The sequence below is a fragment of the Emydura macquarii genome, unplaced genomic scaffold (genome assembly GCF_026122565.2).
Source record: "Emydura macquarii macquarii isolate MOO-44397 ecotype Brisbane River unplaced genomic scaffold, CSIRO-AGI_Emac_v2 contig_201, whole genome shotgun sequence".
NCBI classification, from domain to species: Eukaryota; Metazoa; Chordata; order Testudines; family Chelidae; genus Emydura; species Emydura macquarii.
Genome location: NW_027130338.1, coordinates 82,558 through 105,630, shown reverse-complemented (window position 1 = coordinate 105,630; position 23,073 = coordinate 82,558). Strand labels below are relative to the sequence as shown.

The following is a 23,073-nucleotide window of genomic DNA, read 5'->3' as shown; positions in this document are numbered from 1 at the left end:
CCCGGCCCGGCCCCTCCTCCTCGGCAGCGGGCGGGGGTGGAAGAACGGCGGGCGCAGGCTCCGTCGCTGGCTCGCGGGGAGTCCGCCAAGGGGGGGGGGGGGAGACCAGGCCCGCCGGGGACGGGGGGTGTCAAGGGGGGAGACCAGGCCCGCCGGGGACGGGGGTTTTCAAGGGGGGAGACCAGGCCCCCCGGGGAGCGGGGTTTTCAAGGGGGGGGAGACCAGGCCCCCCGGGGAGGGGGTCCCCAGGTGGGGCAGGACGGGAAGCCCCGGGCAGGGGGACTGTGGGGCAGGCTTCAAAAGAGCAGAGGGTGTTTAGAAGCCCCAAGGTGGGGACGCGAGAATGGGGGTGCAGGGGGCCCCGGGCAGGGGGCTGTACTGGTGCCCAGTGCCCCCGACACAGGCCTGGGGCCTTGCAGCTCTCGCTGCTGGTCAGCCATGCTTGGGTCTGGCCCCACGGCTGCGTGTTGTCAGGGTGGGGGACAGCCAGCTCTGCCCTCTCCTCCCCTGTACATCCCTGAGCACCTTGGGGTGGGAGTGAGGGAAAGGGGACTGCTGGGGACAGGGGCTGGGATCCTAGGGGACAGGTGAGGGGAGATTAGGCAAGAGGTGGGTACAGAGTAGGGGCATGCGGGATCTGTTTGGCTGTCTGATAATTTACTGCTTTGATTGCATCAGGCTGCTGTTTACAAGAGCTCATGGAGACGGGGCCATGGCCAGCCTGAGGATGAGGGGGAGCGCTACTGGAAGATGGATCCCCCCAGGGGGATTTCATGTGAGTATCACACTTCATTAAACACAGCTGATAGAGACCTAAAGCCAGGAGGATGTGTGTGCACACCTGCCTGTCCACATGCATGTGCAAGCACACAGCACCTCGGGTTAGCCTAGGACAGCATCTGGTGTGAGGCCGGGGGGTGCACTAGGAATACCTTAGACAAAATATGTAAGTATGTAAGTATGCAGAATTTCTGGCCTGTGTATGGAAGAACATTATAATTACTGTAATATAAATATATTTCTCAGCTGTTCCATTTCATATCAGCTGGGATGAAACATATATCTCAGCTATTCAATCACTTCAACACCGTTGTGGGGAAAAAGACTTTCTTGAGGCTGGGGTAGGAGAACTTGTATATTTTCATGTTTACATACTGTAAAGCTGCCCTAAGGAAAAATATTTGGTAAGACAGAAATGCTGATGGTTAAACTGCTATGGCAGCACATAGCAGCAAAACACACTCTTACTAAATGCAAATTCTAAACTAATGGGCAAATATCACAGCGTTCAGATACTGTCATTTCTACATGAAATGTAATCTGTCCCTCTCTTCCACCATACACACCCACTTCGAGGGAGAGGGCCCGTCAGAGAATACAGAAACATTGCTTGCACATTGCCTGGCTGTAAGCACCCCCTAGTGATCATATACTCAAATCAAGACACTCAGGGCCCTGGATAATTGACCCCATTGGGACACAGTGGAAAGGAAAACAACGGTTTTGTCTTTGAGGCTGCCACGGTTTTATAATGTGAAGCGCTGGGCTGCTGCAGCTGAGCCAAAACAATTAATCCTTCCTTCCTGCATCCTACCTCCAGCTGCTGGTTATGCTGGTTTGCTCAGCTGATTGTATTTCTCATTCCACCAGGCCTATTTGTGGGGGGAGCACTCTGCTCTTTCTGGTGTGGTGCTAGGCCTCTGTCCCCAGCCCCTGCCTCTTTGTCTGTATTCACTTACTGTAACAACAGGAGAAAGAGAAGCCGTTCACTGCATACCAGCTGCTGTTGCAGAGTAGCATTTAGGCAGAGGGCCATACGTGAAAGGATTGTAGCCCTGTGTGCAATATAGACCAGTGGGATGTTTTAGGCAGGCACTCTGTATTTACGGAAACAAGGGACTGCAAATCCAAGAGACTTGTAAAATCTGTGTCTTCAGTCTCATCTTCTGTCACTCTGTACCCATGTCCCTGTGCTGCAAAAAAGCTCACTTTGTGAACAGTGGCTAGAGGAGGTGTGATACAGAATGGGTAGCCATATCAGGGGAGGAGAATACTTACCTGTTTTCAGAATTATGTGAACCATAGAGATGAGCGAACAAGAAATGGACAGAGGATTTCTTATGTGTTACGATAATTTTAAATGTAGTTAAGCTTAGTGATGGGAAAGGAAGCCTCACTTTCTCTTTAGCATCTGTTCCCTTTATTAAAAGCGTATTAAGAACAAATGTGCTGTGCCTCCTACAGTCCAATTTCTTTAATACACTAGTGATTTCCAGAACTCTCTCAATTGCAATGCAGTCTTTAGTCACCAATGGAAAGAGACCAGTCAGCTTTAACTAAAGATTTCTGATAACACAGAGAGGATCATAGAGCAATCCTGGACTACCTCACCCACTGATAAACAAAGCAATGCAGTGAGTCAGTGCACAGGGACATGCACCTTCAACTGCTGTGTAATCTGCTGTGCTCTATGGACTGCCACAAAGGTTTGCCACTGCTGACACAGGGCAAGAATGATGTCATCTCTACGTTCCTAGGGAAAGTCCAAGAATGTACCTGGTATTTTGGAGCCAGACAGAGTCAGTGTAGGAGATGTTCAGCTTTCTAATTAAAAAAAAAAAAAGCCCCCTCCAACATAAATTCTAAGTAATATGGCCTGCAAGCCTCTGTTGGTTGTAACTGCCTCTGTGAATGTAGCTGCATAGATATTTGCTAGCCTCTTATCAGATGATGCCCTCTTCTAGGGTTTGTAACCCCTGCATGTGAGTGTGAAAAATTCAGGGGGCAGGTTTGGAGGAGGAGGAGTGTAATACTCATATTGAAATACAGGTAAGGGGAATTCAAATGTCCAGTTTAAAAAGAGGGCTGAAGTGTTACTTTATCCTTTCAGCAAGCTTAATTACGAACAGCTCTGTGGAAAGGAATTAATGTTAGATTACACTCTTAGCAAAAGAGCAGCTTGCCTTTATCCATCAGACAGATGGCAGCTTTCATCTGTGATAGTGGAAGATGAATGGATAGTTCTGGGGTAGAATAAGGTGCGCCCTTCCATTTTATGGCCTGTAGAAAATTCCAGTTGATATGATGTTCTACCTTCCTAAATCTCTACTGCAGCTTCTATCCTCCATCAACTCCTCACAAACTAAGGATGGGGGGGGGGAGGGGGGAGAGGAGGAATATGTCGAACTGGGTCAGCATTTGGATAGGAGACAGCTAGGACTCAATAGCAATTGCAGTAAGGGTTTAACATTTCTAGTACCAGATTATTTAAACTGTGCACTAAATTAAAGGAGCACAAATGCCCAGAACAAGGAGGTGTTTCTCTCTATGCTCCTCCAGGGAAAATAACTGTGACAGCAATGGTAGTTACTTGGCAAACTCCTCACCCATATAAAGAAATATTCTGCCCTGAAGCATGCAGGCAAGAGGAAGTGCTAGGATAACTAATTCTCAGAAGTGCTGGTAGCATCAACCATTGTTTAAGCAGAGCTAAAGAAAGCCAGCATTCATTATTGTTGTACCATGACTTCCTGCAGACATTCACCCCTTAGAACCAGGTCTCTCCCCATACATTAGCATAGAACTTTAGGCTGTTTACAACAGAGTGGAGAGCTAGAGCACGGCTTCTGCTCTTTGGAGTCAGATTCAACTTTATCTCCCAAACAGCATTAGCTAGGCCTGGTTCTTCTCTGCCTGATTAATAGCAATCAATGGCTCCTAAGACCATCCTCCAATCCAAAACATTTATTGGCCCAGACAGATTACTCTGCTCTTCTGGATTAGCTCAGAGTAGAAAGCCATTTTCTAGACTGCCAACCACATGCATGATTATGAGGATGGATCTAAAAGGTTGAAGTCAATACTATCCAGCAGAATTCAAATGCGTTAAGGATGTAGAGTCTGCAGACATACATCTTCCGCTGCATTGACTAGCTGCATACAGCATGCCAGGCTGGAGGCTCCTGGAAAACATGGTCACTGTTCCAGGAGCACAAAACTCAAGGGGTCAGTGGGCTAGTCTGCTCCAAGCCATCTCAAAAGTAGAACCAGCCTCATTTCAACATTGAGAACGTAGCCATTTCTATGCCACTTGCTGCCTTTTCTTATGAGCATCTGCCGCAAGGACAGAATCTCAGGTCTGGATCTTTGGTTACAATAGGCTCCATTTATAGTTTCACATGAACTTGAAAGAGAGTCACTTCAAACATCTTATCCATACAAAATCATCTTTAAAACTTGCCGGAGTTTATTATCTCTTCTCATACACAGTAATGACTACTTAAGTTCAAATGTGGTAACCCCACAGTTAAGGGCAGATATTTTACTTCTCCCCTACACAGTGCATTATACAGAACCACCAGTTATGCAGATTACAGTGGAATAGAAAATTGCATTATGTGAAAGGACATTACAATTAAAAAGTGGATTTTTACTCAAAATTTGCCCTGAAAAATAATTTCCGAATTCTTCATTTCCTAGGACCATGCCACCAGAGCATTCAGATCTCTCATTTGCACCACTGCCTTTTCAGAGGCAGAATTCAAAAGCTCCTGATCGTTTTCCATATTACCTCTCCCCCACATAAAACATCACTGAATAGCTCTTCACTATATAGAAAAAAAAACAAAACAGTGTGAAGTTGCCATACTGACTGGTTGTCAATAAGGTCTCTTCCACGAGCACTTCAAGACAGTACTACAGAGTGCACCAAAAAGACACAGAACAATACAGATCAATCTCAATGACTAGAGTGATGAAGCTGTAAATAATACACAAGAATAGTGGTCCAAGAGCCTGAAGTCTGGTTTTACTTGCTGTGTGTTGCAATGTCTTTGCAACTTACAAAACTTGACTAGTATTCCAGCTGTTTCAGAAGCCATTGGGGCATCAGGTGATATCTACACAGACCCAGATTTGGCCTAGTATAGAAAAGTCTGTTCCATACAACCGTTTTCCCTACTGCTGATGAAAAGCATGTAGACACCTATAAAGGCAAAACTATTTTGTTGGGCAGTGCCAGAAATCCATAGTTGTCTGTACATTCGTTGGCCTGGAACAGCAAACTGAAAAGTCAGGACTGATGTTTCAATCCTCCCTTCATTCGGCCACAGTCAATCCATCATTTCTTGGGTTTTTTAAAAAAAAATTAAAGGATAGTCAGAATTTATTGCTTTTCGTGGTCAACAGTAGTTAGAAGAGGGCTGAAACCAGAGCTCTTTGGGATATCCATAACAGGCCTTGAGTCGTTCGTTACCATCATTGTTCAGAATCCCTTTCTTTCCAGTTTTTCCAGTATGGCCTGGATTCTGTGAACAGCCTCTTTCCTAGCTTGTCGAACATTGTCCTGGCCACGAGTCTCTATGGAATCCAGTTCCAGCAATTCCTTGGTCAGCATTTCCTCCAGGAGCCGGTATGCTTTATCCGTCTTTTTTCCTACAAATTCATCCACCTCTTGCTCCAACGGCTCAACCTCCTCCAAAACTTGCATAACTCTTTGAATCCCTGGCTGCATTCCCAGGGAATTTGATGAAGGCTGGTCACTGGGTTTAAAACCTGCATCTTGGTTCAAAGAAGGTTTCCTAGGTACATTATCATACATTTGGGGCTGTGCGCTATATTGCACTTTGGGATTGAAAGGGGATGGTTTGGTGTTGAATGGAGTTCGCTTATGATCATTCATAGTCCCACAGGGCTGGTGATTGACTTCTGGAAAGTAGTTGTGCTGGTTTGCTCCTTGGTCTGGTTTGTCATAAGCAGCATCCTAAATCAGAAACAAGGAGAGGTTTTGTAATTGGTTTCCTTCAACACCCGTTTTCTTATCCCACATCCTGCATTGGAGAACGTGCAAGCAGATCTGTGAGCAGCAGGTCCAATCTGCCTCCCTGCTCATTTGGAAGGTCTGCATGCCCAGGATGGCAATGCAAAAAAAGGATCAGGCCATGGAAGTTACTAAGGATGAGGCCTGCACTTTGATACAGTCATCCACCACGATGTCATAATATACCGTGACCTAGTAACTTGAAACGCATAACTTTCTTACATAAGCAAGCCCAAAAAGGAATGCTCAGAGAGAGCTGGTGCTCAAGCCTTTAACCTATTTAAGAAACAAAACTAGTCAGAGGAGCCACCTCTGGTTCACAAAGCTCCGTGTCTGCAGAATGAGTGTGACAGCTTTGAAGTAACCCATGGTGGGGTCAGGATTATGCTTGCGATAGCTACGTTTAACCATGATATTTGCTAGCAGGAGTCTAGCACAATTCCTCTGGCGTGGATGTATTCGAGGATCATGAGAGAGATTCCCAGGGAGTGTATTACACAATTTTATAACTGTTCCCAGATGACAAATTCCTGCCCATACTATTCAAAAAGTCCACACTAGAACCCTGCTAGCAAGTCATTTGTCAGCATGGGTGTAGCTCTCACAGATCTTATTGTGTTGCGGCCAGGGCCTCTAACTGAGGAGAATGGGGAGACTAGGAAGGAACAGAATTTGTTATTCGCGCATCACTAATTTCTGGCAAAGTCTCTAGTAAAGGATTCCTGTGCCCAGGAGTTCACTTGGGCAGGAACACAGCAACTGCCAGTGTGCATCAGGACAGGTCCTTCTAGCCCAGTCTCCTGGCTCCCAGTGAGCAGCACCAGATGCTTCAGAGAAAGAGGCAAGAAACCCTGCAGCAGACAGGAATGGGATAATCTGCCCCCACATCAAGGCCGCACCCTAATCCCCACTAATGAGACTGTTTTAAGACCTGGAGCAGGAGATTTGATATCCCCTCCAATTCCCCTCCCCCTTTTGTTTTTTGCATTAAGTCTAACTCCAGATATTCTTTATGGCTATCCAAGTTAATGGATCTAAAAGACAATGATGAAAATTCCTAGTTTTTATTAGTGTGTTTCTGTGTAGTCTGAGCCCCTTACTTTAAATAGGGGGAAAAGGTAGAAGCACTTCAAAGAGATGAAAAATACATGTGTTTGTCAGGGAAGCAGCGTAGTCTAGTGGTCTGATCACAGACTGGGAGTTAGAGTGCTTGTCCTGACTGACAGACTCACTCTGCAATTCGTTAGCATTTGTACTGTGTTCTGAAGTTGTACCTGCAGTACATAAACACCAAACAGTATTTGATTTCCAAGCTAGCTCTCTTCCTCCCTAGGCCAGCAGGAGCTGGAAGCGCTGTAAAAGCAGCACGCTTAGCCTGAGAGGAGGGAGCTCTTTGCACTGCTGTACTGTGACCCATAGGGCTGAGTTAGGATAGGCACCAAGTGGTGCCAAAGAATCTGGAGAGCATTACATCTTTACCTTTGTATCGTGAGCCGGAGGGTGAGGAGAAGGAGCTCCGTTGCCAGGCCAGACTGGAGATGATTCTGGAACAAAGGGACTTCCTTGTGGTGTTGAAGCAGCAGGCCACGCGTAACGTGGCTGCTTCGCATAGGTGCCAGAGGAAGCCCACGATTCATCCTGGGTTCTTGGCTGTGGTGGTGGCCCCTGCGGTGGAATGCCAGGATTGGTATCTCCTCCATAAGGATAGTGTGGGACAGGCATACCTAGCGTCTGCAGGAAGAAGGGAATGAAGGTCATATCTTCCAAGTCACGTTCACTCAGCCATTGGAAATATCTGTTGAAGTGCTTCTCCACTCCTAATAAATGCACCTGGTTAAGAGCCACAGAGTCCGAGGGGCTCCTTGGCTCTGGTGTAGCACCTGTTAACCCTGAGTCCTAAGATGAGGGAGTGGTTTTGTAAGCGTGGGCATGGCTGGCTCTTTTGGCCATTTATGTAGCGTAGCTGCAGTCTAAGTCAGCACAGTGTCAGCCAGCCAGAACACTGGGCTGTGTCCCAAGAGAGGAGAGCCCTGGGGCAGGAGATGGGCCTCCAAATAAACAGTTCCCGTGCTGGGGCCAGGAACAGTTGCTGAGCAGTGCACTGTGTGGCTCAGACCCGAATGGCTGGTAGCTAGAAGGGCAGGCTGCCCTTAGGCAAGCAGATGTCAACCTTCGCTTCAGAAGGGCTATATCCAGTCTGGGGCTGGACTGTACTCACACCAGCCCCAAGCACCTTCCCAAAGGAAGCCTCTATTCCTTTCTTCTACGAGCTTCCTTACCTGTGGCGGGGGGTATCCTGGGACCTGCCTCCTGAGAGAGGGGCCTTCTGGGGGGCAGTCTGGTGGGGGATAATTCCAATGTGAGGCTGGCGATGGGGACCGGTACATGCTTGGAGACTCTGAAGGGTAGGCGGCCTGGGCGTGCCCAGAAGAATAGTAAGTGTTGGATTGTGGCAGATTAGCATAGTGTGGAGCAGCCCCAGGGGCTGAGGGGTAAGGGGCACCATAGGCTCCATTTGTGTAGGGAGACTCCATTCCCTGAAAAACAAGCAGAGACCGTATTTAAGAGAGGGACCACAGACTGAATGTGGACGATACCAAGCTGGGCGGGGCTGCAAGTACCTGGAGGACAGGATTACAAAGCCCATTTATCAAGATCAGTTTGAAAACTGGTCTGAAATCAGTGAGATAAAATGCAGTATAGAGCAGTGCAAAGGACTACCCCTGGGAAGGAGAACATCAAATGCTGAAATACATACTGGGGAATAACGCAGTGGGCTGCACAGGATCCCAGAGTTATAGTGGGTCACAAATGGAATATGAGTCAGCAATGTGATGCTGTTGGGAACAAGGCAAATGTCATTTTGGGATGTATGAACAGGAATGTTGTCTGTGAGACACAGGAGGGAATTGTTCTGTGTTACTCAACCATGGTGAGACCTCAACCAGAAAACTGTGTCCAGTTTCGGACCCACATGTTAGGAACACTGAGAGCAAACTGGAGAGAGTGCTGGGGACTGCCACTGACTCCCTGCTTGACTTGGGGTGAGTCACATTGTGTGTCTTACTTTCACATCTGTAAACCCGGTAATGATACCTACTGTGCTGTACTATACTGTATAAATATTCTATCTCCCGAGCAGGCCGGACCATGGCTCTCTTTGTCCCATTAGATCATAACAAAAGACATTCCCTTCCCCAAAGGGTATGTTTATAAAGCGCCTTGCACAACGGGGCCCTGGTCTGTGACTCAGGCTTCCTGGCACTACTCCACCACCTGTAATAAATAACACTACGAGCCCAAGAAGAGTGAGTCATGGGAGCAGAGAGCAAGTCCTGCGCTGTCAGTTCCTTCTCTTCTGCAGGCAATGGTTAGTGCTTGCCCTCTACTGGGGATTAGGCCATTCTATTCTTTATTTCAAGTCTCAGCCATTCTTACAGAGTGCCAGTTTCTCTCTGCTGATAGATCTGCTGGGCAGGCGTTTCACTGTCTACACAGCTGAGGGCTTTTATTTTGTTGCATCTGCTTGGGTGGCAAGATAAGAGCTAATTTCTTCAGCTGGCAGGATAAAGAAACCAGAAGTATTTGCTCAATATCAGGGGCCAAGAATTCCAGACATGCATCAAGGATGAGCAGGAAGAGAAGGGCAGGGAAGCATCTACTCCGTCCACAACTTCCGGGGAGCTGGGGGAAAGGGTATGTCTCTCAGCATTTGTTTTGGTTGTAATGTTGAATTACAAAGGCATTTTCTTGCTTTACAGAGCTCTAGTCTCAGGTTGTAGTTTCTAGGGTGATCTAATGGTTAGAGCAGGGGAGTGGGAATTAGAATTCCTGGGTCCTATCCCCACTTCCATCACTGAGTGACTGCAGGCAAGTCTCTTCACTTCTGTTCCTCAGCTTCCCTAATTATAAAACAGGATGAAAACCTGCCTAGCACATGATTGATTGAATGTTTTAAGCATCTGAAAAGCATTCTGGGATCTTTGACTGAAAGGCACTAGAAGAGGCATTTGGGATTATTCATTTTAGTTGGACCATTGATGTAAAAAGAATTACCCCAATTACTGTCAGTTCATTGGCAAGAGGACACACTGCATTTCATATCAAGCAGCTGGAAGTCACCAGCTCTGACAGTGAAGGAGGTTAAACTACTTTAGCATCCATGCCTGAAACCCTTTAGCTAATTGCTGCTTAGTGCAAATGTATTCAAGTTTCAATTTCCAGTTTAAACCCAATTTAATACTTTGGCATCAGTGTGTGCAATTTCCTCAGGTTAATGCAGTCAGGAGCAAAGGAATCAAGTACTTGGGGAGATCTGCTATGGGGATTCTTTTCAAGGGAAACCAGCCCTTTGGTTCTGGGCTCTTGGCTTGAACCTCACCTCAGCAAGACAAACCTTTCAGTTTCAAAAGAAACAAGAGGAAAAACTCTGCTGGCTTCTACTATACCTGGCTTTGTAACTCAGGACCAGCAGGGTATGGACTTGGGTAGGGAGCTCTGGGCTGCACCGCAGAGTTCCAATAGTTAGAACCATATCCAGGATAAGAAGGCTGCTCCTAAGAAGGAAAATAAAACAACTCATTTTCTGCTAGTAATGGTCACAGTTCAAGGACAACTGCGCCTGTATTCCTCCTCTGTGCTCCTGCAAGGGCATCTACTCTCAGGCTTCTCGCTCCCTAGCCATCTTTTCTCTTGAGTGGAGACACACGTCTCTCTCCCTCCTGACAGGGGGTTCTTCCAGGCTGCAGAGATCCCTGCCCACAACTGTGAATTCCCCAGCAAAGTCAGGCTGCGTAAGCAGGCCTGCTTTACTTTTCTCCTCAGAGGCTATAAACAGTGTAATTGCCCCAGTGAACTTACCACTCAGCTCTACGCAAGCACAGGTAAAAGCATTACACAGAAAAGATATGCAAACAATAAAAGAACCTGCATGCATGCTAGTAAGTGTACCAGAGATGACCCCAACTCCAACAAGGCTTTGGGCAGGCAAACAGTCCTTCAGAACCCAACGCAGGAGCTTTTCTATGGTTACAAGTTCATAACAGCTTTTGCTCAGAACAAGCCACCGCCCCCCCCTCCCAAATCTGACAGTCACTTTTTTATCCAGTTTGGGCTTCCGAGTTTGTCCTCATGTAACAGGTGATCAGCAGACAATGCATTTCTCCTTAGGCGCAGCTTCAAAAGATTGGGTGAGAAGGTGCCTTCCTCTCCTCCCAAGTATTTCCTAGGACTCCCACTGAATTTGGTTGGTCTAGCACACTGTTGCAAAGAGTCCCTTGAAGGCTCGTAACAGTTCCCACGGTTTACGTTAATTCTGTCCTTCCCACCCATTAAAGAAGTTCTATACAATCCCCTAACAAGACACATCTGCATTTTTTATACAATGAACTCCTAAGATACCTAAACTTAATTCACTGAGGTGTGTCCAGAATGTTGCAATATCTATCACAGTGATGCCTAGAAGTCTGCCCTTTCGGGAAAGGAAGGTGAAAAGTTGATTCCTTTGTATAATAAGGAACCAGCAGCCCTAGCTCACTGAAGAGACAGCTGCCACAAGAACTGCTGCTGCTCATTTGCTATAAGCAGTACACAGTACGCAGTTAACTCTTCAGCATGGACAAGGCTGTTTGAATGTGCGCACTGACATTCATGCAAACACCACTTTTACCGACGTCCCTCTCCCCCTGCTGTCCTGGCCTATGCTATATTAAAGCTTACTGGATGTCTTTCATTGTGAGAGCTGGCTGCTGGGACCAGGATCAGCCCGCTCTCAGGAACTGATGTAGAATACTGGCAAGCCTTGCTCTGAGCTGCACACATAGCAACAGCAGCCACGGCTGCAATCCTCCTCTCCAGGAATCTGGCTGTGCTTAGGGTAAATCATACTGTTAACATCTTACTAGGACAATAGAGCTGTTCTGATCTGGCAATAACTGACACCCTTTTCAGCGCTGCATTGTAATCCCCAGTCCTCCTGTAGCACCTTCTATCAGGGGATCTTAAATTGCTTTACTAAACAAATCAGCCTCACGGTTCCCCTGGGAAGAAGGTATTAGCCCCATTCTACAGATGAAGAAATGGAGGCACAGGTAGAAGCGACTTACCCAAGGTCATCAGGTAAATCAAGTAGACTAAGATAAGAAACCAGATCTCCTGACACTCAGTCCTGTGCTTTAGCCATAAGATCCGACTAATTACATAACTTTTTGCAGCACTGGTTAATTTATCAGACTCATTTTGTAACCCTTTCAATCAGTTCCTCTTGTGAGAGGCACTGCTTTAAAATGGTTAAGCCTCAGATGTCTGGGGGAAAGGGAGACCCACAAATCTGTCCTTTGACGGTCAAGCCAGAATTTAAAAGGAGCCAGACTTCGTTTTTACAAACATTCTTCAAATGCAAAGGGGAGAGGGAATTTCAGCAGCAACCGCAGCACCTAGCAGTGGGGTTAGAGTTAAGGAGCCATCAGTACTTACCCTAAAGCCCCCCCATTTTCAGCATTGTACAGTGCAGCAGCAGACAGTCACAGATGGCACAGAACATCTCAGGAAACTAGCTCATTCTGCAGGTGGATGTCACCAGGACATTGCCTAATTTCCAGGGTTGGGGGAGTGCAGTGCTGGGCTGTGGCTTATGGGAGGCAATACCAGCAATCCTGCCTGCCTGAGCATGACTAGCCCCATCCTCCTATTGCCAGAAGTCACCCCACTCGCTACTCCCTCTCAGGCAGGAGAGCACCAGTGGCTGGGAAGTTTTTGGCATCAAACCCAGCTGCAAGAAGTAGCTACCACCCCTACACGCCAGTGCTCTTACACTCCCCCTCTCAGGATGCTGCATTCCCGCAGTGTTCACACTCCCACTGCTTTACACTATGCACCCTCAAACTCTCCAGTCAAAACAGACTTCCTCTTGCAGTCCATCAACCTGACGATGCTAAGAAATAGGGGAGGGCAGGGATGGGAACACGTAGCTGCCCCCGCTTTGCCAGTGCCTGCACGTCCAGGAATGAAGACTGCTAATGCAGAGCACTGTAGCCATGCTGGCCAGAGATCAACTGGTTTTCATCAGGATTTCCAGTATGAAAACATATTCTGCAAGTGGGATATAGCCCACTGTTTGTTCTGTTCAACACATGAGCTACCACTGACTGGAGGAAAAAACAGTTGCCATCTAGTGTCTTAATCCACAAAGCGTCTACACTGGGGCCTGGTCCACATCAGCACTTGGCTCAGAAGAATTGTGACTCAAACAGAGGCAAAGAGAATTCAGAGCGAGAGATGTGACAGCCTGTCTGAGCAGCCTGCTGCAGGTGAACGAAGCCCTGCTAGCGGGGCATCCCCCACTTTCAGATCTTCACCCCAGGGTAAGCACAAGCCCGCTCCAAGCCCGCTGCCGGGCTGTGCGGCGGCACCGCAGGAAGGACGCCTCGTTCAGCCCGTGCACCAGTGCGCGGCCGGCCGGCCTTGGGGGCGACCTGATGCGGAGTCGGAAACGGCGAGAGAAACGCGTCACCCAGTGAACACACACGGCAGCGGCTGAGCCGAACTGGGTCTGGGAGCAGACACCTAGCTCCTGCTCGCCAGGGCGGGGCAGGCCACAACCGGTGCGGCCCGTGCCCTGCCACCCCAGGACCCTACTCCCCCCCACCTCCCCAGCCACGCTCCGCTCCGCTCCCGCAGGGCCCGCCACCCGCTAGGCCAGGAGCATCCCCCACACATCCCAGCCCCGCCCCCACTTCCCTTCCCCCCCCGCCCCGCCCCGGGCCGGGCCGCCCCGCGGAGTCCCCGTTACCTGCGGGCCGCCGCCCCGGCCGGGCCTATCCCAGCCGCTCCCCCCCGCGGGGCAGTAGCTGCCGCCGGGCCAAGCCGGCCCCGGCCCGGCCCCGCGGTGCTGCGGGCACGCCCGATGCTCCATGCCCGAGGGGCCCGGCGGCGGCTCCGGCTCCGGCCGAGCCCGCTCCGCCTCCGGCCCGTACAGCCGCCGCCGCAGGGCGGACATGGCAGCTCCCAGCCGCTCCCGATGCCGAGCCCCGGGGCTGCCGAGCCACCGCGCCTGCGCGAGGCCCGCCCGCTGCAGCCAATCCCCACCCGCGGGCTACAACCTCTCCCCGCATCGTGACCAGCTCAGCCAATCGCCCTGAGGGTCCCATCCCAACCCCGCCCTGCAGAACCGGCAGCCTTAGCCAATCACTGGGACGGTACCGCCCATGCCGTGCATCTCAGCCAATCAGCCCTAGCGCTCCGCGTTCTGACGACGCAAACAAAAAGCGTAGCCAATCAGCGTCGACTGTCATTCCCTCACCACCAATCAGTGGAAGCGGCGCACAATGCAGCAGGCAGCGTTTCTTAAAGAGACAGGCACACACCCGCCATCATCACCTTGACTTGCGGCTGCCTCCCTCCCGTATTTAACCACGGTAAGCGCAGCCCCGCGCCCGCCAAGTGGCTGGGCTCGGCTAGACTCGCCATCCCCCACGCCCCCCTGCCGGGCCAGGGGTGGGCTCGAGCGCAGAGGGCGCTGAGCGACGGGAGCCCAAAGGGGTCAGCCCTGCCTCCGGCCCGGCCGCTGTTGCGTCACGTCACGTCACGTGCCGGCCTGGCACCGCGCCCGGAGCAGCTTCGGGAATGAGGAGGGGGCGGGGCGGGCTCTCGGACCACCCCTGAGGGGGCTGCGGCCCCGCCCCGGCGGCCGGCTCGTCGCCGCCTTACGTCACGTCACGTGCGGCGGGGCGGGGCGGGACCATCCGGGGGCAGATGGCTGCGCTTCCGTTGCGGGCGGGCGCGCGGCGGGGCGACGGGAGCGAGCGAGCGACCTGCCGAGCAGGGCCCGAGGCCGCAGGATGAACTACATGCCGGGCACCGCCAGCCTCATCCAGGACATCGACAGTGAGTGCCGCCCCGCCCCCCTTCCGCGTCTGGGCCTTGCCCCGGGCCCCTCCCCCGCGGCCCGGCCCGGCCCGGCCCGGCCCCCGCCGGTCCCCGTGTGCTGCGGTAGCGGCCGGGGGCGCGGGGGGCGATGTCGGGGGGGAGGCCCCGTGGCCGTTGGCGGTTGGCGGTCGGCCGTTGGCGGGCCGGGCCGGGCCTGGCCCCACCTGCCGTTCCGGGGCACGCGCGGCCCCCCAGCAAAGCTCTCCCGGCTCGTCTCACACCCCCCCGCTCTCCCCTCCAGCGGGACGGGCCCAGACGCTGCCGGGCGGCGCTCCCGCGGCTCTGCTTGAAGGCGAGGTGCGTGTCTGTTGGGGCGGCCGCTGGGCGCTGTCTGTCAGCGCTAATCCGGAGTCACATCTCTTCCAGAGAAGCACCTGGTCCTCCTGCGGGATGGCAGGACGCTGATCGGATACCTGCGCAGCATCGACCAGTTCGGTAGGTGTCCAAGCCCCTCTGCCTCCTGCGGCGGCTCTCCCTTCCCTTCCCTTCCCTTCCCGTTCGCTACCTCCTCGCCCGGGGCCTGCTCACACCATTCAGCTGTGTGTCTCCTCGCTCCGCTGCTCCGAGCGGGCCGGTGGACACAACGCTGGCCTTCCCTGGGCCGCACCTGCACCTGCACCTCGCGGGTCTGCGACCTGAGGCAAACAGAGCCCTTCACAAGTCACATGTGCCCAACCCGGCCCATGCGGTGTGGCGGGAGGCGAGAGGCGCTCACTGCTCCTAATCAGCACTGGGCCCATGGTGCTGCTCCGGGGAGAACTCGCTGACGGAGTGTAAAGCTGCCGTTATTCTAAGCGCTGTGAAGAGAAAAAGGGGGACGTCTTGTTAATTCTCCCTGTGTGCTCAGACACTTCCCAGCTTTCTTTTGGTATGGGGCCACCCCTTCTCCATTGCAAAGACAGGTATCTTGTGTCAGAACTCGATAGCAATGAAAATGAACTTCCTTTCAACTAAAATCTTTTATCGTTTGACGACTGTCTGTATTCACCACGAGAGGGAGCCGGACACCTCGCCAACAGTGCTCTGTAAGTGTGCAGAGGAGCCAAGTGGCACATACATATTTATTATGCTGGTGAAAACTGCCCACCAAATGACACCCTTGGCAGGGAGGAGAAAATGCCTTGGATGGGGCTTGTGGCACCCATTTTTGGGAAAGGGGGCTTATAGTAACTTGAGAAGTATCTGGTTGTGTAAACTTACAGAAGGTACAAAGGTTGTGAGTCTGGGCTCTATGTCCAGCTGATGTCAGACAGATAGCTGTGTTGTGGCCTCTTTGGATATGTTTACACTGCAATTTAAGGCCAGGGTTCCTGGGACTTGAGCCAGCTGACCTATGTTAAGTGTCTACACTGTATTTTAACCCCATGTTAAGACTTTTCTAACCTGTGCTCAAACCTAGGGCTCTGGTATGCACACTGCAGTGGGCAGACCTGAGTCAGAGGAACCATATCCCAGAGTCCCTAGCACGCCCCTCAAACCTGGCTGCTCTAACCCAGGACCATGGTGCACTGTGGGGAAGCTTTACTGCCCACCCTTCACAGTACTAAGAAGCAGCTTGTTACAAAAGTCTTGATGGGTTCACTCCCCATTGCAAACCCTAGAGGCTCTCTGACAACGCGCTTGCAGATCAGTGATCAGAAGAAGATAACTAAAGCTGACCTGAATTGTTGAGATAGAGAGGACGGACGAAGTTGGCCCATGAAATTGTGGAATAATTCCATCTGACTCCCAGGACCCCAGTCAAATGGGGCTGGATCTACGCTGCAGAGCAGTCGGACTCGGACCATGGGACCCAGCTTGACTCGAGCTTTGACCCTCCAGCCCTGCAGGAGCCTGAGAAGGTCTGAGTTCTGGTTAGCCCAAATGCAGTGTAGACACACAAGGGGTAGGCTCGAGCCCAGCTCAACAGTGGGCTTATGTTGCAGTGTAGACATACTCTCAGTCCCTGTTGTGGTGCGGATCATTCATAGAGTCAGCAGGGTCTCTGCTGAATACATCTCCCGCTCTTGGTTCTAGTGGATGCATGAGGCCTAATAACTTGGCCACCTGTTTAAAAATTAAACTAGATGACATGATATTTTATTGTGGAGCTGGATAAGCTCCTGCAAATGTCTCCTGTCTCCAGCCAGGTGGCTGTGCCCAGTTGGTTATAGCTATTGGAACACTTTTTCTACCTTCCCTGGTAGGCAGCATTTGGAACGTGCCCCATTCAGTTGAGGACCCTGTGCCATCAGCCTGTTTTTTCTTCCTCTTTTACAGAGTTGTAGATTTCCTTGTTCACGTTTCTCAGGCTGATTACATTTGACATCAGTCAGCCTTGGTGGGCTCTTTTCTGTCCCCCATGAAGGTGCTCTGTGCTGTGGTAAGAGAGGACTAATAGGGACCCTTGCCTCCTAAAATATAAACTCATGTGGACCACCCTGTTCACTGCCTCTGCAGTCCCAAAGCCTCCCGTGGGGTAGGAGGGTGGAAGGATACACAAAGTGTCTTTATCTCTATCAGATGGGGAAACTTCATTCTTGAAAGATCCTGATGCGCATCACAAACTCTCCAGGAATTGCTTCATCAGCATTCTGCTAAAAATAAAACCCACTGGCTGGTTGCAATGAAATGGATCAGACCTAGGAGAAGAGTAGCTTGGAGAGTCAATAAGAGCTCTCGAGTTAATGTTAACCAAAGGGCTTTGGCTGGGTGTAGAAGGAAGGAGGAAGAGAGATAAATGGAAAGACTTATATGACAGATGCTTGTGCCTTAAGCAAACTAACTACTGGAAAGCTCAAGTATCCTATTAATCAGAGCAGTATAACAGGATCTACACTACTGTGCCCATGTTTAGACAATGCTGTGTAACATGGTTGTCAGATTTTAATCCTCTACAGACTGGAAAATAGAGGTTGTAGTCCTCTCTTAACTTGGGTAGTTCCCTAGGCTAACATATAATTCTCTAGTACTATAACAGGCTCTTCTGTCACGCAGGCAAGGGAAAAAGTATAGTTTATAATGGCTATGCCCCAACCCCACACACACCTGGTTCTCTTTGCAGTGTGGAGCAGACATTGGGAAACTTTGGGTTAGAATGTGTCCAGAGCAGAGTGAGTGCTGTAGTGTGCGATATAGGGGGAACGGGTGACTCCGTTGGGGGTTTGCACACTGCAGAGATGACCTCTCACACTGTGCATGTTCCTGCTTTGCCAGGGTTATGAGTCAAGATCCCATCACCTTTTCCTGATCTTCAAAGCCCCGAATGAGCTAGGTCCATGCCGTCCCAGACGCTGTCCTTTCCTCTATGTCCTGCCCTGCCAGATATATAATTGAGAGGTATGCTGCAGCAGGGATGGCTCCCAGCATGAGACTCTTTGGGATAAGGGCAGGGCAGTCCTGTGTGGAAGGCTGCAGAGTTTCCTGCCAATGGAGATCAAGATGAGTCATTCTCACCACTTTGAGGGTGCAGTGAGTGACCCCCTCAGCAGCTCTTCCCAGCAGTGGCAGTACTTCACATGTGCAAAGCACTGTGAAGACACTACAGCGTTGTGCTGGGTCCACTGAAACACAACGGTGATGTGACTCACCCAAGGGCTGTTCCAGAGCCAGCACCTTTTGGCACCAACCCCAGGTTGCCCTCCCAGATGGGACCTAGAATGCAACCAGCCAAGCTGATCCTGCTTGTGTGTTTGGCTGAAATGAGGGAGTGGTGGAGAGGTTGGGTTAAATTTTGTACAGAATTCAGTGCCAATCTTGGTTGTGTGTGCAGGGCCTGATCCTCTTGTTGACTTAAATGGAACATGATGCCCCCTGTGGTGCCTGGATACAGTGATGGCTGTTAAGATTTATGGATTGCTAAGTATTAATGTTTTTCAAAGGACGGGCTGAGCTAGAGATTAGGGTCACATAGGCTGAGAGGGTGCTGAGACTACATTTTATCACAAAGAGCAACAGGGAGAATATTTTAATGCAAGATATCTGAGCAAAAGCAGCAGAACAGAAAATCGCCACTTCGGTGAAAGACACAGTGACTTAATTGTAAACAGCAAGTTTGGATTTGATGAGTTTCCTGTTTCATCTGTTTCCTGTGTGATCTTGTCGAGTGTAACAGATGCATAAGCTAGAATAATAGCGCTGACTTTTTGTCATGTGCCTCTCGTAAACAATTTTGCACATTTCCTCAACTCCAAACAATCAAGTCTTAAAAGCACTGACAGCATATAGAGTGGTGTGACTTGAAGTCTGAATTTAAACCTTGTTTGTGTTATATTTTTAAATAAGTATGTGTACTCCTTATGGTTGAGAGCTGGCATTATAAACATTCGTATCTGCATAATCTTTCCCCTTGAATTTATATGGATGGTGGTGTCTGGTTTTCTTCAAGATAAGCTACTTTAAGATGTAGCTGACTAGATAATGGGTTTTATATATACAGTACATTTAAATTTGGTAGGTAACTACAAAACAAACAAACCTTTAGTAAACTATGGTTACGTTAAAAGAACATGTCAAGCTGTTCTTACTTTCTATGGTTTGTTAAAGCCTCTTTTAATAGCTGGGTAATATTTCTTCCCTTATTTTTTTTTTGCCCACTTTTAATTGGCAAATGCTGACCTCTTTTCTCTTTCTGTGAATGCTGACTGAACAATTTTTTTTACCTTTAGGACAACTGCAATTTAAATAGCTGCTTAAGATGAAACATCTTGGTCTTTGCCCCAGAATCAACATTTGAGTCAGTACAGCTCCAGGAACTGTGTGACATTTAACTGCTGCTGCAGAGGGAGCACAGTGTTTGTTTTCCTACAGCTTATACAAACGCTGGTGTCTTAAACTTTACAGTGATCCATAGATCTAAAAATAGAAATATTTAGACTTTGCCACATTTTTCCCTTTCAGGTTCTGACTGACTTCAGTCACATTTGACCCTGAAAATGTGAACCATTAAGTTTGATATTGCAGGAAAAGTAGGCTAAGGATGGACCTGATGTCAGGTGACCTGCCATCTGTTCCTGATTCTGCCTCCAACACTTCCCCTCTCTGTTCCTGTTTCTCCTCCCAGCCCATGTCTTGTCTGTCAAGGTCTTGTGTACCCATGAAAGTTAGTTCCGATTAAGATAGGGTGTGAATTTAAAGCGGATTAACTCCGTGTGGACGCTGTTATCCTGGAGTAGAAGTGCCTGATTATGAATTAGCTTAGTCCGAAATGGAGTAAGCGATTTCTGAAAGTGTCTCCTTTTATGGAGTTAATCAAGAACTTGCCTTGTAGATAAGGCTCAGTCTGTAAGCTCTTCAGAGCAGGGACGGCCCCCCATTCTATCTGTACAGCACCTAGCACAATGGAGTGCCAGTCTCAGTTGGGACCTATAGGTGCTAAGCAATACTGCTACTAATAAATGGAAGCAGTGTTTGTGCTAACTGTTCCACCCCAGCAGTAACTGCATTGAAGTGGTGGGTGGAGCGCAGAGGTCCTGGGCGCTACCGAAGTATGAAGCGGTAGGGTGGCTTTGCGGTGCACATGCAGCTCCTACCTCAGGCTGGGACCATTGCGCTGTGGCCTCATTCAGACAGAGTCAAAAGGAGTTTCTTTTCTCCCTCCCTTGGCAACTGCAGCAAACTTGGTGTTACACCAGACTGTGGAGCGCATTCACGTGGGCAAAAAATATGGAGACATCCCGCGAGGCATCTTCGTAGTGAGAGGAGAGAACGTGGTCCTGCTGGGGGAAATAGTAAGTACGCGTCCTGCCTGCTGCTGTGTTGGAGCGCGGGCTCAGTGGCTGCCCGGGATTGTAATTTTAGGCTGTTCTCAGCCCTGTTGCCAACAAACTGGACGCTGGCGCCAGGTCTTGTCTGCAGTTGGCAGTATGTGGGTCCCTTGTCAGTGATGATAGGTGTCTGCTGTGGAATTGTCATGTAGTGCCAGAGAAGCAAGCACAGCAGGGATTATGTAACCCTTTACTCGGCCTCATGGAATGTGCCCTTACGTGGGCAAAAGGGCTGACCCTGTGACCGAGGGATCCTGAACCTTTATTGTCCCTTCGGAACTGCAAAGAGCAATGTGGGGCCTTGCTGTAGCCAAGCTCTTCATCCAGGCGGGGTGTAGTGTAAAGATTTTGGTGTGCTCCATTCTAAGGAGACATCATCAGTTGCAACATTTTCTTCTCATTGGGAAATGCATTCATCCCAGCACTAGGTTAGTTCACCAGACCATGTGGGAGAGTACGCACCAGGGCTACCTCGAAACCTGGAGACACTTCCCACCAAGAAAGATCTAGCAGGTTCTCGGGGTGTTGAGCACAAAGCCCTCTTCAGAGCTCATAGCTTATGCCCAGGCATCTCTAAAGTGCAGTGTGTGAGATCTCTGTCAGTATCCTCATGACTCTGATTGCAAACACGTCTTCCCTCAGAGCTCTCTGGGGTGGCTCTACCCTGACCATTCAGAGTCTGACAAATCCCACGCAGCCAGTGGCAGCTCTGAACAGTGTTGCTCCAAACGGTGGCCGTGTGTGAAGATGGAGCATGGACTGTTTTCCCCCTTTCCTGTGCTCCCTTCTAAGGAGATCTCATCAGTTGCAGCGTTTGCTCCTGACAGGGAAATGTATTCCTCCCAGCAGCACGCGGTGGGTCCTGCATCGAAAGGAGACGAGGAGAGGGTTAAGCACTTGAGACATCCAGCAAGTCCAGTGGGATTCTTGGCATGTGAGCAGATCCCGAGAGCTGTGACCTCATGACAGATTCATGGTTTGGTCATGAGAGCAGAATGCAATAGATGAATTGGGAAGCGGCTGAGGACCAGTTAAAAAGGAAACCTCAGTGGTGACACATGTGGAGCACGCTGGGTTCGTGATCTCCAGCAGCAGTGTTCAGACGGCGTGAATGTAGAGAGCTCTTGCACCTCAGAAGTTGTCCTTCCCTCCCCTTTTGTATCACTTCTCCTTTCTGAGCTGAGGTGATGGCATGAGCTGGAGCAGTGGGACCTTGGGGGTCTGTGAACCCTGCAGATCTGGTTTGGCTCTCACCCATGTTGCTTTTGGTCTCACAGAAAAGATGCAAGCACTGACACTGACCAGATTATGCCATAGGGTAAGGATGGGCTCTCCAGCGGATGGGGTATGGAGGGAACATGACTTGCTCGGGGCCAGTGAGAATTGAATGGCCTCTGGTGCTCAGGTGCATTACAACACATTGCCCCTTGGTAAGTGTTCACAGTGTGTATACTCTGAGATTCAGCCTGAGCACAGGACCGGGAGCTCTTTGTGGCCTTTGGAGTGTGACTTCCCTCTTTTTTTGTCAAACTTTCCTGGGGACCTTCTTCCTCTGATGCAGTGCTGGAAATCCTGGGACTCTTATCCTGTCCCATGATTCTGCATTGCAAAGCGCTGCTCAGCCCCGGGGCGCGTGGATTCTCGACCAGGGCTGTGAATGTGCTTGTTGTGGTCCAGGTAGTGCTCTGTTAAGTGCTTTCTGTCATGTCCCTTGCGATCAGAGCTAGCAGAGCCTCAGATCTCACTGCTAGCTCCCACCGGCAACGCTGAATGGTGCTTCTTTTGCAGGACCTGGAGAAGGAGAGCGACACTCCTTTGCAGCAGGTGTCGATCGAGGAGATCCTGGAGGAACAGCGAGTGGAACAGCAAGTCAAGCAGGAATCAGAGAAGCTGAAAGTGCAAGCACTAAAGGAGCGGGGCCTTTCAATCCCACGGGCAGATACTCTGGATGAGTATTAGGTGCTCTGACCATCGGACAATTCCCTCTGTCTCTCAGCAAGCAGAGCACCTTGCGTTAGACCACACTTGGCCAGAGGGTGTGTAGATCTGTTTGGAAAGGCTGTGGGTTTTTTATTTTGGGCTTATCTGTTTTCCCAGGCACAGATACGCTGTTAAAAATCATGTCATTGTTTTCTCTTCACAAAATCATTGTTTATGAAGAATCAAGGAGTCTGAACAGGCTTTATCATACCCACATGTGATGGAGTAGCTAAGAGCGCTTGTTCAGGGAGAGAAATCTCTCTAAGTTTTTGTTTGGCATTTTTGTTCTCATGTGACTTTGGGGGGAGACGGCTCCTCAACATGTAAATAAAACCTGGGTCCTGGAAACAACAGTCACCTGTACTGGAATCTGCTTTCTTTTTCTGGGCTCTATCTGCATGGAACAACCCGAATATGGTGCTGATCACAAATGGGCTCTTACTCCACTCCCCATCCCCCCCAGCTCCCCTCTTGACCTTGCGGGTTTCTTGTCACAAAGTACAGGGGAGGCTGAGGAACCAATATGAACTGGAGCACATTTCTTTCTGGCTCAGAGGAGGGGTAGTGTGCGGGGTCTTTCTGCTTATCCGCAGACAGCTAGTCTGT

General features: G+C 50.0%; 2 protein-coding genes across 3 annotated transcripts; one reads left to right on the top strand and one right to left on the bottom strand.

The window, feature by feature from the left end:
• Positions 1–4,226: 4,226 nt before the first annotated feature.
• Positions 4,227–14,312, bottom strand: BAG4 (BAG cochaperone 4). 2 transcript variants are annotated; one of them, XM_067544860.1, is made up of 5 exons: positions 14,195–14,312; positions 10,267–10,374; positions 8,098–8,355; positions 7,298–7,549; positions 4,227–5,761 (listed from the first exon to the last, which is right to left on the bottom strand). In XM_067544860.1, exons 1-5 carry the CDS (start codon positions 14,282–14,284, stop codon positions 5,264–5,266), a joined length of 1,206 nt encoding a protein of 401 aa, XP_067400961.1. In that variant the 5' UTR covers positions 14,285–14,312; the 3' UTR covers positions 4,227–5,263. The 2 variants fall into 2 exon arrangements, with proteins under 2 accessions (XP_067400961.1, XP_067400954.1); XM_067544853.1 differs by lacking the exon at positions 14,195–14,312 and adding an exon at positions 13,608–14,090.
• Positions 14,313–14,545: 233 nt separating this feature from the next.
• Positions 14,546–22,820, top strand: LSM1 (LSM1 homolog, mRNA degradation associated). The gene is made up of 4 exons (XM_067544867.1): positions 14,546–14,701; positions 15,110–15,178; positions 20,336–20,451; positions 22,276–22,820. Exons 1-4 carry the CDS (start codon positions 14,656–14,658, stop codon positions 22,444–22,446), a joined length of 402 nt encoding a protein of 133 aa, XP_067400968.1. The 5' UTR covers positions 14,546–14,655; the 3' UTR covers positions 22,447–22,820.
• Positions 22,821–23,073: the final 253 nt, after the last annotated feature.

Excerpts from the sequence above, each read along its gene's own strand:
- BAG4 (XM_067544853.1), bottom strand. The coding sequence starts at position 13,814 with ATGTCCGCCCTGCGGCGGCGGCTGTACGGGCCGGAGGCGGAGCGGGCT. Across the intron at positions 10,375-13,607 it reads GCCGGGGCGGCGGCCCGCAG|GAGCAGCCTTCTTATCCTGG; the intron begins GTAACGGGGACT and ends TTTCCTTCTTAG. Across the intron at positions 8,356-10,266 it reads GTCCTGAGTTACAAAGCCAG|GGAATGGAGTCTCCCTACAC; the intron begins GTATAGTAGAAG and ends CTTGTTTTTCAG.
- LSM1 (XM_067544867.1), top strand. The coding sequence starts at position 14,656 with ATGAACTACATGCCGGGCACCGCCAGCCTCATCCAGGACATCGACA. Across the intron at positions 14,702-15,109 it reads CCTCATCCAGGACATCGACA|AGAAGCACCTGGTCCTCCTG; the intron begins GTGAGTGCCGCC and ends CATCTCTTCCAG. Across the intron at positions 20,452-22,275 it reads TGGTCCTGCTGGGGGAAATA|GACCTGGAGAAGGAGAGCGA; the intron begins GTAAGTACGCGT and ends CTTCTTTTGCAG.